The sequence below is a fragment of the Coccinella septempunctata genome, chromosome 2, assembly GCF_907165205.1.
Source record: "Coccinella septempunctata chromosome 2, icCocSept1.1, whole genome shotgun sequence".
Lineage (NCBI taxonomy): Eukaryota > Metazoa > Arthropoda > Insecta > Coleoptera > Coccinellidae > Coccinella > Coccinella septempunctata.
The window spans coordinates 49,248,170-49,263,906 of NC_058190.1; the positions used below are offsets into that span (position 1 = coordinate 49,248,170).

The following is a 15,737-nucleotide window of genomic DNA, read 5'->3' on the forward strand; positions in this document are numbered from 1 at the left end:
TAATTTTGTTTTTCTCTTGTTTTCTCGGGCTTGAAATCTTAGCTGTGCTGATCATGAGACTCCATTGACAAGAGATGAGTAGCAGATCTTCTCAGTAGCGCACGAAGCGATTGATTAAATTTGAAGCTCTTATGAAGTCATTGAGAAACAGAAAAAGTACATTCTCTTTGTTTCAACACTACTTACAGTCTTGAAATAAATTAAATTCAAAAAGCAATTGACAATGAAACTTGTTTTTACCCACGGATAATACGAGAAACCGTAGAAACCGAGAAACGCCCACACAGGATGAACAAAAGAGATGACAGCCAGAGATTAATCAATATATGAAAATCTAAACCACACGAAGCATTCAACTGAAGGCTCCCGGAGTAGATACTATTGTGGCAACTGTCAGATCATGATCCCCAGCAAATTTCCTCAATTCAGGCTGTAGGAAGATTTCCATCATCGAAACTCAGTGCTGGGAAGTTACTTTGGCGATGACATTTTCTAATAACGTACGAACTGCAAAGCCCTGAGGCATACCAAATGCTGAATATAAAACTATAGACCCTGAGGAACACAAAGTGTACCTACCTGCCCCCACCAGTCCGAGCAATGACCTTTCGAAACTAGTCAATTGGCTATGCATCACCCTGTAGTTCAATGGAACGAACAACGAACCCAACCCTGGATGAGAGGAAGAAAGAATCAAATATAAGGCGCATGATCCATAGATAGATGAATCTAATAAAATTTATCTGCGCATGGTGCGCAGAAGCGAAAGAAGCCAGTCTCTGTTGAGACCTGCGTAAAAGAAAACAGATGAAGACGACAGAAGATGGCAGATGAGGTTTTGTCGAAACATCTTGTACCCGAACACAAAAAACAACATGGATGGGAACTCGAAAAGACTGTAATAAATTACCTGAAATGTAACATAATTGATATACAGGGTGAGTCTTCTACTGATGTTTTAACAGAAGATTCTTGAGGTCAAAATAAACACTTTTTTTCTATATCATTTTTTCCGATTCGGCCTGATAAAAAGATATAGCCAGTTTTCATAATGAGCCGTGCCACACCTGGAAAACCAAAATTACTTTCAACTAGCCGAATCTATGACACTACACATCTGTGTGTCGTTCAAACAGAGTAGCATTCAGCCAAAGTACCCAATTTTTCGAATTTCACAAATATTTTTTATTTTTGAAATTACTCGAAAACGGCGCATTATATGAGAAAACATGAAGAATACTTTTATTTCACAAAACGGTCAAATATTCATTAGGTAGCGTCCAACTTAGTATCAAAAGTTGGGTTATTTGGATTTTTGGTATTTAAATGGTACGTAATGGTCATAATGAGAAAACTGGAAGACTTGGGTGATATCTTGTGTTCGGAAAAGATTCATCAAATAAATGAAAAGCTATATTCCGAGATTCATTTCATTCGATAAAACCGTTTGTGAGATAGAACTAAAAATAAATTTTTTTCATGGTTTTTCAACAGCCTGTATCTCTTAAACCGAGATGATTTGGAAAAAATGCTAAAGGAAAAAAGTGTTTCTGTTGAGCTCAATAATCTACTGTTACAATATTTGTACGAGTCATAGACTCACCCTGTATATTTCATTCTTCACGAGATAAGTAAGAGGAAATCTCAACGGATATGAAAAAAATAAATTACCTTCACTGCGACCCGTCCAACAATGAAAGCAATCGGTGAAAAAAACCGAACCGAGCAGGAAAACCGAGAGGAACTGTTTTTTTTTATCTTAAACGATTTAGAGTTGTGTGCGGAAGACGCTTATCTACCGAAGGAATTATGGCAGATCAACCGAAATGACATTGTCTGGAGGCGGGATAAATCTGAAAAAATGTTATACACTTTCCGTCGTCCTGCGAGCGATAGACGCAATAAAAACGCTGCATTATATCGAACTGATCGAATAAAACGGGCACATATCGAGCGGAACTGTCGCAATAAATAACCCTCAACTGAAAACAATCCCCATGGAGATAGCGGCATATGAACAACCGGTGGGGCATTACTGATGTTCGGCGAAATTAAAATATTGCCGCTTTCGCCCTAAACAATATTGCCGAATTTCGCTCGATTTTATTGCCGCTTGCGACCACAATTAATCAGCATTATCGGCCGTATACGTTATTTTTCGACACGTCATAAGGAGCCGGTTTTCATTTTCGGAATTATGGATTTTCGACTATCTCAATTGCGGATCTCATTTTTTTTTTCGGCGAGGATGGAACTGCGCGGATGATGGATCGCAGGTTTATGGCGAAATATATGTTTTTCATTGATTTATCCTTGCTGGCGAGCTGGACACGGGTCTTTCGAGCATTTTGAGTCGATTTTTTTTATTTGAAATCGGTGGAGGTAGCCTGCTGGAATTATCGATGCTGCGGTGATGAATGAATTCAGATTTAACATAGATTCATCTCGATTAATACCTGAATGGTCCGTATTTGTCAGCCAAGCATCTTTCCAGATTATACAGTGTGAGTCTGTGACTCGTAAAAATATATTTTAACAGTAGATTCTCGAGATCAAAAGAAACAATTTTTTCCTTTACCATTTTTTCCTAATCAGCTTGGCTTAAAATATACGGGCTGTTGAAAAACCATAAAAAAATTTTATTTTCAGTTCTATCTCACAAACGGCTTTATCGAACGAAATGAATTTCGGATTATAGTTTTTTATTCATTTGACGAATCTGTTCCGAACACAAGACATCACCCACGTCTTCCAGTTTTCTCATTATGACCATTACGTACCATAAAAATACCCAACTCTTAAAACTGAGTTGGACTCTATCTATGAGTATTTGAATGTTTTATGAAATAGAAGTATCCTTCATATTTTCCCGTATAATGCGCCGTTTTTGAGTAATTTGATGATCAAAAATTGAAAAGTATACGTGAAATTTGATAAATTAGGTACATTGGCTGAATACAAATCTGTTTAAAAGATCCACAGATGTGTACTGTCACAGATTTAGCTAGTTATTCTGACAACTCATTATGAAAATTTAAAATGTCTGGATCTTTTTATCAGGTAGAAATCGGAAAAAATGGTAGAGGAAAAAATTTTTTATAATCTACTGTTTACATATGTATATACTGTATACAGGGTATAAATGAAATGTTGCAAAAAACTTAATGGTTGTCAGAAACTAGTGTGGGTCTTTCATATAAATCTTTTTTTCAGCAGCCCCTACAAGTTAACTTATGCCTACTAAGTATATTCAAGTTTGAAGATCATTCTAGCCTATACCACCCACAATAGGTACCTATTGGTAATGCTTTTTCTCGAAAACCATTTTTAGCAAGAATTTACAGGAGACCCTATTCATTCAAAAGGGATCAAGCTATCAAAAATTATAATATTGTTTTCAAAATTGTTTTATTGCCTTCCCTCTCCCATAGGAGGTCTGGTCAATTCGATTCCTGTCAATTTTCTGTTATCTACGGAAAAAATCGAAGATTGCTTGTCAGGTGTCACTTCAAGTGGAATTAATGCTCTGAAAAACTAAATTCCATAACATCCACATTATTTTTTGACATCCAGTAGTTCTCACTTGTAGGAGCAGTAAGTCTGAATATAAGACTGCAATAGAAAATGTTCGATTTATGTATACTCCACTCACATTTATTTTAGCAATCTTGACTTGAAACTTCCTTTAATTCCTTTTACTTATATTGATGCAAGATGATTTTTGTTGAAGAATCTAACATTCTTGTAATTATCTGTTAATTCCTTCGGGAGATACCCATTCCCAACCACTGCATCATAAGCATTTCATCTTCATCATTGAAATCTACAACTGATGTAACGTATTCAAACTTTAGCGCCAAAGAAGATAACGAACATTAACTCCCCTCAAGCTAATGCATATGATATTATACTGATCTCTTGTATTTTCCATGCAAATAACTGGATTTGGTATGCCTTCAATCAGTTTGTATAAACTTCAATTATGTTCGTCACATATTTTCCGAAGAGATTCGACATTGTGATCAAATACGTAATAACAGAAAATTTTAGGTAGAACGGGCAACATAGCGTTGATTTAAAACCCAAAAATTATTTGACAAGCTTCATAACCCCACATTTTCTTACTATAGGGAACTCTAACGATTTTTCAAACTCAGCTGAGCGTTCGTTGTCGTGGGGCACACAAAGCTTTTTATTATCACTGCAAAGAGGCATATCTGAGAAATTTATAGTTCAATCACTCTAATCAAACGCCGGGAAGAACATTTTTTCAAAGAACAGGCACAACATACAATACTCGACCGAAACAGCATGCGAATCAATGGAGGGAAAAGCTTGTGTGCCCCACGGCAACGATCGCTTAGCTGATTTTGACAAATCGTTAGAGTTCCCTATACACAGTGAAATTTGTCAAACTTCCATGGCCAACCGAGTGCTAAAATAAAAGTGAATGGAGTATAGGTATAAATTGCTCGAACAGAAGGAGAGAGCCTTCGAAAATCAGAGCCATTTACATATTCAACTTCCTTCGAATTCCAGAGATCCTGCCATACCTTCCCATAGTCTAATTGCGGTACAATATGAAGCATACAATCCACTTATTCTAACACTGAATTCCAATTAGACTGAATCAGAGTTCCACCGTTATATTTTCACAAATTATCACATAAAGCCTCGACGGCATTCGAATGAATGAATATCAATCCTCAATCCCGCCGATACCAATTCCCGACGTAGAATAAGATTTATTTTCCATGAATATCAAATTAGGAAGTAACAAGTTTTAATTTATTTCATAAAGTTGAGAGTAGGTTATTTAGGAGGGGGAATTGAAAAAGGGAAAATGAATATGGCGATTAATCAGGATGGAGTTCCCAGATGATCATTAAAAATTCGGCGTTTGAGAATTTTTTCTCAAGCCGCGAAATCCTTCTTCGAGAAGTTTTCCTCAAGGGGATTCGGAAAATTTTATTTTTTACGCGGCTTCAATCCAGGTTCCCTCCGTTCCGTTCTTCATGAAATAAACCATAATTATGCACCCTTCGATAACGAAAATCGAAAATAACGAACCTTATCAGGTGTCGTTATATCATGATATAAATAGAATCATCCTGATCCGTCCAAGGAATTTTGAATTTGGAGGGGGAATAATCATTGGTATTCTCTGTCGATTTTAGTGTAAATATAAATATACAGGGTGAGTCTTCGACTCGTATAAATATTTCAACTCACCTTGTATATACTTAGTCCAGATTGTTTGGATTTTGGGAAGATGAAGTAATTCAAGGAAAGACATACGTTTAGTCAAGTTCAAAACATCATACCTTCAAAATTCCATATCCTACTTGACGAGGAATTTTTTGAACGGAAGTTATTTTCCATTTCTGCAATTGAAACCACAGAAATTATTGTAGATCTTTTGCGACCAGATATTGAGCTGCGTCTGGACTTTCAGAAACCACACTAAATCCTCAACATCCCCAAATCCCATGAAATGTTATGATAAACATCTTCCCCACACATAAAGACAAAGCTATCTGAAAGTTCTGCAATTATTGGTTGTACGGAACTCTGGATGCCTAATTTCCATCGAAAAACTTTTCCACATCCCCCCTGCTGCTTTTCGCTGCATTACTTGGTTGGATTCCCAAACAATTTCCTCAACTCTTCCCTTTCTGCCGAACTCAAAAATATATTCCGAACCGATTTTGCATCTCCATTAGCTGCCCAATCGAGAGGCCTAATAATTCTAACTTCGTCCTCAGTGAGCGCTTCAATAATTCAGACTTTCCCTCGAACTTCCCTGCTACGGAATGCAAATCAAGTTCGATACTAAGCAGAACCCTTTCTAAGCTCCCCTCGTGAATATTGCAGCAATTTTTTCACCTCCTCCGTTGTTTCCTCGAATATCAATGGAACTTTGCGCGTATTCAATTAAAATTTATACGTATTATGTGAGAAAAAATTGGATACAAGGTATTTCCATTTGTGGAATGAGTTTTGGCTGGATGTGTGGGCTGCTAATACTTGATCGTTGAATACATTGAGGACAAGGATGTGAAGTGTTTGAATAAATAGAGATTTGGAGAAAGGCTGCAGAAAATGAGTTTTCCCAATAAGGATTTCCATATAATCTCACCAAAGTTATCTTGTATCTATATTCTATACTTTATCAGTTAGGTTAGGTTAGGTTAGGTTAGGTTAGGTTAGGTTAGGTTAGGTTAGGTTCCCAATAAGGATTTCCATATAATCTCACCAAAGTTATCTTGTATCTATATTCTATACTTTATCAGTTAGGTTGGCAGCGATCAAAGACCAAGGTGTTTCACATCGATAAGACTTAAAATTTGTATCAGTTAACAGCAGTGGGGTTGCTCAAATTGAGACTGGGTTCATGACAAACTGTCCAGCCCACTTTCATATTTAATCTTGCAAGGCTTAAATGAGGCAAGGCTGCTGTTCCAATAATGGTACAGAAACTACGACTTCTATTTTATATCCGTATAAAGTTCTTATTCCTGAGCAGGTAGACCTGTATTCTTTGAATGAAAAAAATGGGCTTCCTCTCAAAATATCTTAAAAATTATTCCTGAACCACCTTTTGCGTTCTGATCACCATCCAAACAATTCCTTTCTACCCTGCGAGAGGAGAGAGGTTCGAACCTGGCCAAAATTAAGAGGAGGCATTGAAAGAGAACAACTAATGGATTTGCAAGGCCCCATTTCGGTCTCCATAATTTATCAACAGTCAATTTGAGATCATAGAGCGCGAAGCGAGAGATGAATAGAGAATACGTGAGTGGAGCGAGACAAACAAATGAAGCAGGCAATTACTGATGAACGTGGGAAATACCATTCAGACAATCTTTCAATACGGAGGAGGAGTGTGGCTTCGAGGATACCAAAAACGTCTTATCCTGCCGAATGGAATTAGGAGGGAGGCCTTAGTTTTAAAAAATGCACATTTTCCTTGCCAAAAACGAGCTAGGAGAAGAGATCAGTGGAAATTTCGTCAGATTCAACTAATGAAATTCTTTTCAACATTTTTTCGACTAGTAGATCCAAATACATAGGTAGTTAATATGAGCTGAGAATTAACTTTATGATTCCCAATATAAATGTGTCTCAGTCCCTTCTTAATAAACCAAAAGAAGAAAAGAACTTTTCCAAGCTTCAAATTTCTTCTTTGAGAGCAGTTATCGTAACAAGTACTTGGAACTGTGCCAGTAACTTGATTCTTTGTCTCAGTACTTATTTTACGACAATTGTTTTCGAGAAATAAGCTTAAACAATAATTCAATTAGCTTACTTAATATTTCAATCTTGTGCCATATGTCCTATATGAAGTTTCCCCAAGTAGTATCATGCTATATTATGGCAATGAATAAAAGCAAAAAATATTCGAAAATACCCATAGATAATGAACGAAATACTTCTGATGTAAGGCTGAAATATGAAGAGTTTTCGAAAGCTCTGGAATCGGGAAGTAAGAGGGATGAAAATGTTTCAGATTAGACCATCATCACTGCAGGTCAGCATCAAAAGTATCAATATTTTATTCTTTCCCATAATTTCCCTAGAACATGCAGGAATATCAGACCGTTCACATAAATCTCGTTCCACATAACAGCAATTCTCCCACCTGGTATAGGAATCCTAGTTACACAGACTTATCATAACCTGCGACCCATAAAATATCTCACTTATCATTCTTCCAGATCGTTCGCAAACTTATATTACGGCGATATCCCAGCACAGTCCTCCCAGAGGTGAATAAATGGCCGTAAAACCAACATTAGGATGAAGTATATTTGTAGATTTGACATATATAATGAAAAACCGTTGCAAGTTCCGAAGAATCTTTCTGGAATTGACTTTCCCATAAATATATTTTATAAGGTCATTACTTTTCTTTTATGGCGAGGGTCAAATGTCGAAACTGATGGAGCTCTAGGTGGAAAGTTTCTTATTTGGACACATCACTCTGGTGCTGGCGATGCTACCCGAAATTATTATTATGAGGCTATGAGGGAAGAAGATGTGGAAGATTGTGTGCTCTTCAATAAGCAAGTACTAGACGCATTACTGTACGCCTTAATGTGACTCAAAGTTTTGCTTGGAGAACCTTAAAACCCGAAGTTTCACATCCATTTACACCTAAAAATAGTGTAGGTACACTTGGTGTTTGCTCAGTTTATTCCAGCGCCACACAAATCTTGGTTTTTGAACCATCTGTCTACCATTTAGTGGTATTAACTTTGAAATTTTGGGTAGTATATTCTTTTTCCCATTCTTCCCTTTTACATAGCATCGTTCTTCTCCAAGTTCTTCTCCATGCTTACTTTTTATCATAATATCACTATGTAGATTTGCTGATGAGACTATGTACTTGCTTAGACAGGACCAGGCTCTCTGACTTTTAATTCTCTCATTATCTGTACCTTGACTAGATATTCGTACTTCGGAGGATGGCCTGGTGGGATACCCTATCTATTACTAGTTGTAGAGGGGTGATACCTATCTGTGGTGACTTCAAGTACTCTATAGTTAGGCACGTTCTAAAGGTTTTTTTTCCTGCTTGTCTGCTTTGCTTCAGCCTCGAACGTTGAATTGCCCTGTATTTCAGCATAATCTTCCTGTAGAGAATCATTTTGCAAGTTGCGAAGGCTCATTTGTACTCCTGATAATAAAATACCTCCTACTGAAAATGAAACTGTTGTGTATCAGTATTTTTACTGATAAATTGCGACGTTGACTGATATAAATTATAATTCTGGAATAGGGTGGCTATCGAAAATAGAGCCGGCATATTCCATCATTTTCGCCGAAACTTCGATAAATCCACCGAATGAAAATGGAGTCGGCTCATGTATGAAATCCATGTAAAACCAGCATAACGCGGTTGTACGAAACGAACTATGAATATGTTCCGGTATGACGGATCCATTTATTCAGCCAGTATTCATTGCAAAATTGCCATCCGTTCGAGAGCTTTTATATTAAACGTATAATATTCGCGTGTCTTTTTATCGTTGTGTTACGGTCGGAATAAAACGAATTATTTTCCGGGCTCCAATCAAAACTTTTCATTTCGGCACGACTGCAGTTTTATTGTTAATAATCGGGAAAAATGGAAATCGGAACAGGGGTTTCTCTTTGAAAATTCATCGGCGATAACTCTCACATACGACTGCGTGGGTAAAATTCTCATTTTGCATCTGTAATTCGATGATTTTCTCCATTTTATGGCCCTCTTAATAGAATAGAATATTCCTGGATTTTTCCTCAATGAAAAATTACCCCTTCCAAGTTCAACCGACGAATCTAGATTCCTATTCAGATTGAGCCAATTTTCTTGTTATATAAAAATTTTGTTAGATGTGAAAATAATTGTGTACAATAAGAAACTGCGTTGTAGGAGCTGCTGCTTAAACTGGATGAAGTATTACCTACTTCCTCCATCGTTATGTTGAGACGACCACCGAGGAGAATTCTAAAATAGGGTGGGGAATTAGCCAATATGCTGTGGGAAGGATTCGGTCAGATTTTCCCATTAGGGTTCTTAACTCAACAGCTTCACTATCAAATATTTAGAGGAGAAACCTGGGTTGATATATAATGCAAACAATGTGACAACTTTCGTTCATGCTCTAGAGACGTTGGTGTTGACCTTGCGGTCATAATTTTCAATTGTGTGATGGAGAAATGATAGAAAAATGGGGAGATCTGGCAAGGCGTTTTTTATTTTTTGCAGAAAATTCATATTTGAGTACAAGAAGATTGAAAGAGGAGATTATTTAGACTACCTATATTACCAGATCCATAAATATGGCTTCAACTTTTTCGTGAAACTGAAATAAGGGTAAGTTTTCCTGATGTCCCAGAAAAAAAGATAAAAGAAACTCAGCGGCATTCTCATATTCAGCAGAAACAAAATTTTCTCGTTTCGATATGCCTACTAATACTATTAAGTATTAATATATATATAGGGTTGAATACTCAAAGCTAATACTGCACTTCTACTCTGGCTTCCACAGAGGTCGAAAAAACACGGAATTATTTATTAATTCAAAGCTTCCACGTCAGATATACTTAGAAGGGTATTCCAAAATGGACGAAAGGAGATTCATTCTCCAGTCTGCCTACTTTCTCCGTACCTGAAGGCGATGTGAAACCGAATATCCATAATACGTAGACGATGCCCATTGAAAATCTGGATGCTTTCAACAACATGCATAATGGATTGAGTGAGTTCACCTGCTATCTTTTCCTTTCAGGATCGATCCTGATGTCAAAAGACGGAATGACTAACATTCATTTCTGAAAAATATGAGATCCTTTCGTCCAATTTTGATTCTACATAAAAGGTTCATCTTGTAATGTATGTTAGAGGATGAGGCTTCTTGAAATGCTCAACGATGACACGTAAATACATATCATCAAAGAAGAGGTTATCCTTCAAAAAATGGTCAAATTATTTCTATTTAAGTTATAAACTCCTCCAGGCTCATATATCAAAAAAATGGGGTGAAACGAATCAAAAACCTATTCTCACCTCTTGTCATCGTCTAGCTGAACCAGCTACCCCATTGTGCAACCCCTCTGAGGAATACCGACCAATGCCTACGCTCAAAAGTCCTCCCCCGAAGTTTATAGATTTGTTTATTGTGAAAGTTTCATCAAAACACCCTAAAAGAAGGAAATAAAGTGAAGGACTTCCGGAATTCCACCCACTTTATTTAGGTAAAAGTTTCCGGAAGATCAGGACAATGAAAGAAATTGCACCCCCGAAGCGATTCTAAGAAAATCGCAGGTTTGCAAGGCGAACAGAGAAAGAAAGTGAGTCTTTCTGCGGTGTTGGGAATCAGACGCAACTTTTTCTTCAAGAGCAAAATTACTTATGCCTATTTGAATTGTAAATTGACTCCGTAACGTAACGCAAACTTCTGTCGGCTTGCTTTTTTACACAGCAAACCTTCGGGGTTGGCTGGGTTAATTATATTTAACATCAGCTGAGTCGGTGGTTAGTTCATTGACTCGGTTACAAAGGGATGATGGAAAGGATTCATTTGTCAATGAATAAAACACGTTTTATGGATATGACCAAAATAAGCATTTATTCACAATCAACTTAGTTCCACATTTTGTCGTTTGGAATATCGACATACGAAAAATTCAAATTGTATGAGAGAGGAATCCGAAAATCTTTATTCGTTTTTATTAAGTCGGAAAACCCTGCTTCAGCGACATCTTCGGTCCAAAATTTCTAACTGAAAGCTACCTCAAACTAGAAATCCTCCAAAAAAAAGTGCCATCTATGAACGTATCATATTAGTTCACTGTTACGTGTTTATAATGCTGTAATTATTCACCGTTTAACGTACGTATTTATCAATCATTATTTGGTAAGGCGTTAATTATACTTTAATCAACTTAGTCAATGTACTTAAACGGGGACACTGGTGTGATCAATTACAGAAATATTGACAAAGTTTTGTGCAGGTGCAGATTCCTAGATTTTCAACTAATTCTTTTAGGTTAATGAATATGACACTTAACTTGACAGCCACAAGAATCACAAGATTGACGTTCTGAATAACAAAACACTGTGTTTATGTTTATCAAATAATAATAATACATCCAAATATTCTTTCCTAACACGAATAATCAAATCGTAGATTAATATTTCAAGTTTATTATAAATTCAACATGCCTGCAGCTGTACCGGAGAATTCTAGTTCGGCTAGTGAAGATGCTCCTAACAAAGGAGAACATTCTGAACAAATGTGGAAAATACTTAAAGCCCATATTCTCAGAGAAAGAGCCCGGAAGAAACAAGAGCGAGAAGCAGAAGTTGAAGAGGAAAGGTTACGTAAAGAAAGAGAAGCTAGGGAGCAGCAAAATGTTATGACTCTAGGTGAAACACGAGAGCAATTAATACAGCTTGAGGCTAAATTGCAACAGTTGAGAGACGAGAAGCATCAGCTTTTCTTAACGTTGAAACGAGTTCTGAATGCAGATGACAATAACAGAAAAAAACAGTTGGTCAAGGAAACAGCCAGGTAAAAATTCATGTTGAAAATGTATTATAGAAACTTATATCTGTGCTTTCAGTGAAATGTTGGCTCTTCAGTCTTTACCGCAAGGATTGGTCCATCAACAACAGGTTTACATTACACCCCCATCAGTTCCAAGAGCTGCACCTATGCCCCAGCAACAACCGCAACAAGGATTTAAACCTTGTACAAAAAGACCTAGAAGTCCTACTCCACCTCCCACTATACCTGTTTCTTTATATCATCAAAGCTACAGTAATTATAAACCTTCTGTAGCTTCTGCTCCGTATCAGTCATCACCTCAAAGTAAGTGGTTATTTATCAATCAATATTTGATATACTCATCAATTGGTAGTTTTCAAAGCAAGCATGATTTCTTGTACTTCTATCATACAACACAGATTTATGATTTTTTCATGTTTCTATGATTATTATTGTTGGAACTGTCAGATTCATTCCACTTATCAATGAAAGAAAATGTTGAGGTATTCTTTCCTGATATTCATTCTCCATTTTCAAAGTATAGAACAAATACCTGTTTTGATGTGGGAAGCAAATCAAGAACTGAATTCTTCCAACAAATTTTCATCACTTGAATTTGAAACTCATGATTTCAAAACAATATTATCAAAAGCAGCAAAGAGGAAAATACCCATAGTTGTATTTCTAGAAGATACGTTGAGTTTGGAAGACTTAATCATTCGTAATGAATATGGAAACACCATCTTTACTGCATTATCTAGTTTTGTTGAGGCTTTCAATTCCTTTTTCATGCCTAATGTAGAAAATCCATTTGAAGTCATAGAACAAATTACGAACCCAATAAAAATAATAGATTTGGACTCGTTTAATGACTGGCCGCAAATGGGAACATTAGTTTTTAATCTTAAAAATATCAAAACTAATGATAGTAGAAAGAATATGCTGAAGAAACATGACTTAACTATATTTAAAATTCAATCGGAGATGTTGGTTACGCATAATCATATTTTGGGAATTTTTACTGCTCGTTATCCTTCATGGATCATCCCAGAATATTCTGAGCGTCATAATTTCAAGAAGCTCTTGCAGTCTGAGCCATCTAGTGAGAGTCCTCCAGAGTCAAAAATAGTACCAATTGTGGATGATAAGAACTTGTTGCTTGTCGTGTCAGGCAATGCGGACTATAGCAAAGACAATGGGAAAATATTCAGTTCTGTAACTCTGAGCCAATCTGATTTCAGTATTAAAGACAATGAAATAAGTCTTTCACTTGATGGTGGAAGTGTTAAAGTTGTTTTCTCAATTTCATTTGGTAAAGATGGCTTTTGGAGAATAGACAATATCACAATGGATGAAAAATCTGTTAAATATGAGGAAATCGAAATTCCAATGAATTTTTCCTATCATTGCTCCAAATTTGAGTTATACAATAAGGCAACCAAACAGATACTGAAAATTCCCGGTTTTCAAATACAACCTTTTAAAGAAGAACAGGAGCAACAGCAGTTTGGAGCTGCATTTGATTGTGTTGGATTCGTAACAATACCTATATGCAGTGGAATATTTGTAATCGCAATACTTTTAATCATTTTATTCTGCGGCATAATCGCTATGATGGATATAGAAACGCCAGATAGATTTGATGACCCTAATGGAAAAGTATTTAAAGCTTTTGTAGAATATTACTGAGCATCAGGATTATATAATACATTAATTGTTATATGATTTTATGAGTTACTTATTTTATATCTTAGTATCATCATTGTAAGATACAGAAATTGAGTAGCAGAGAATTAATAAATTAAGGGGATATATTTTGGTGAATCTAAATTCATATTCAGACTTGACAAGCTTATAATTATTCCTTTATTTACAGAAGATGACGGTAGACGTCATGAATTAGTACGTGCAGTACTATGGAACAGTGAGTGTTTCAGTAGTTCTTTGCTTTTTTGCTGATATCATCTTGGTATAAAATCGGCATTTGCTTTGCACACTGTTTCATAGATTCAGTTGATAGGTTATAGCACATTTCACTCATTTTCTCATCCATCAAATTTAATTTCAACTTCTCCAGGGACTTTCTGAAATTCGCAGGTTTACCAAAAAAATTTTCTTTTTGCATAAAGTTGAGTGAGAACACCCAAAGGTGTGATCAACTAAAATATTGAATCCCTACACGGATTTGTTTAGCTTCAGGGAAGCATTCAGTAGACTTTACTCACCTTGCAGCATTTAAATTCAATTTCATTATTCCAAATATGCTATGAAAGGTAAATGGGTTTCGTGCATGCCAAAGTAGGTTATTATTTTTTAAATCGTCTTGTGCTTTCCTTATTTTTCTTTATTTCTCTTAAAGGACCATTGAATTCTTGATAGAATATATGGTGTCATTAAAAAGAAATTGGTTAATATGAGTGTTTATACTTGCTTAACGATTATGGCATGAAAATTTTGCATTCAACCATGAAAAATCTTTCATGATGGTGAAAATATTCTAGAATTTAATTAAGGTATGCCTATCCTCATTTTGATAACAAGGAAAGAGCGAATTCATGTGCAACAGATGCATTCTTGGGTGATGGTTAAAATAGTGAATCATCTTGTGTAGTTCAAAAAATTTGTTTTGTTCAGAACTCCATTCCTCTTTTCAGAAACACAACAGCCCTGTTTCTACCCACCTTCAGATCTGTCGATATTTTATACGCAACCTCAACAAGGACCTATTCCCAGCAGGGAACCTCAGAGGTGTACCTACGAACAGAGCAGAGCACAGACTTATCACCTAGAATCCAAATTGACTGATCATTACTCTTTAAGGCCTCCGCCCAATTCTCATGGTCATATAATACACGGTGGTGCTTTGGCGATCAGTTCTCAAACCCCTCCGAAAACAGGAAGTATAGCTAGTGGATATCCTGTGAGGAGTCAAACGCAATATCAGCAAGTTCCTGCAGCCGCACCTGCTCTATACACGGCACAAAATAGGCCTTTGTATCAGTCACCCGGTACGCCTATGAGTTATAATCAGAGAGAATAAATCATACTGGAGTTTAATTGCATGAAGAGAGATGAGATAAATTTGAATAAGTGAGATTCTAGATACATTTAAGCATTTAAACTTATAATCTTACTCCAAATTCCCCTTTTTTGGCATAGGGATACATAAATGATGTTCTCTTTTTCACGATCATTGACACACTGGCTGCTGTGGCTGGTATAGAAAATTAAGTTATGATGTGGGAGTCCTGAGAAGTAGGTGCAATTTTCATTGTATGAACATATTAGTCCGTTTTGATTTGTGTAGTTTCAACTGAATTTTACTATTAGCACAAATTTTATGGTCATATAAATGAATTATGGAAATTGTGCTCCATTATTTATAACATTTATATAATTTTTATGAAAGTAAACAAGAAAATACTCTTGAATTTGAGAATAACATTAACATAAACTGAAGGAGAATGGGTTTAATTAAGATCCTCATAATAATTTGAAATGTAAGAAGTGATATTCCTCAATAAAGCATCTGGATCAAGAAAAAAAAACTCGTTTTTGTTATCATCTTAGAAAATGGCAAAGAATTATAGCTTTAAAAACCCATAATTCTTAGAAATGGAATGTAGGTTACCAGGATTATCAAAACCATTCAATTTCTTTGTGGTTTATTGGACATATAAACAAAAGTCAACATTGAAG

The 15,737-nt window shown here is 36.0% G+C and overlaps 2 protein-coding genes across 3 annotated transcripts; both read left to right on the forward strand.

Moving 5' to 3' along the window:
- Nucleotides 1-11,543: 11,543 nt before the first annotated feature.
- Nucleotides 11,544-15,586, forward strand: LOC123307666 (G protein pathway suppressor 2). 2 transcript variants are annotated; one of them, XM_044890064.1, is made up of 4 exons: nt 11,544-12,062; nt 12,115-12,362; nt 13,915-13,962; nt 14,693-15,586. In XM_044890064.1, the coding sequence occupies exons 1-4, from the start codon at nt 11,710-11,712 to the stop codon at nt 15,076-15,078; spliced, it is 1,035 nt and encodes a 344-aa protein (XP_044745999.1). In that variant the 5' UTR covers nt 11,544-11,709; the 3' UTR covers nt 15,079-15,586. The 2 variants fall into 2 exon arrangements, with proteins under 2 accessions (XP_044745999.1, XP_044746000.1); XM_044890065.1 differs by lacking the exon at nt 13,915-13,962.
- On the forward strand, nt 12,369-13,881 carry LOC123307664 (V-type proton ATPase subunit S1-like). Its single transcript, XM_044890060.1, has one exon. It carries the CDS (start codon nt 12,534-12,536, stop codon nt 13,725-13,727), a length of 1,194 nt encoding a protein of 397 aa, XP_044745995.1. The 5' UTR covers nt 12,369-12,533; the 3' UTR covers nt 13,728-13,881.
- Nucleotides 15,587-15,737: the final 151 nt, after the last annotated feature.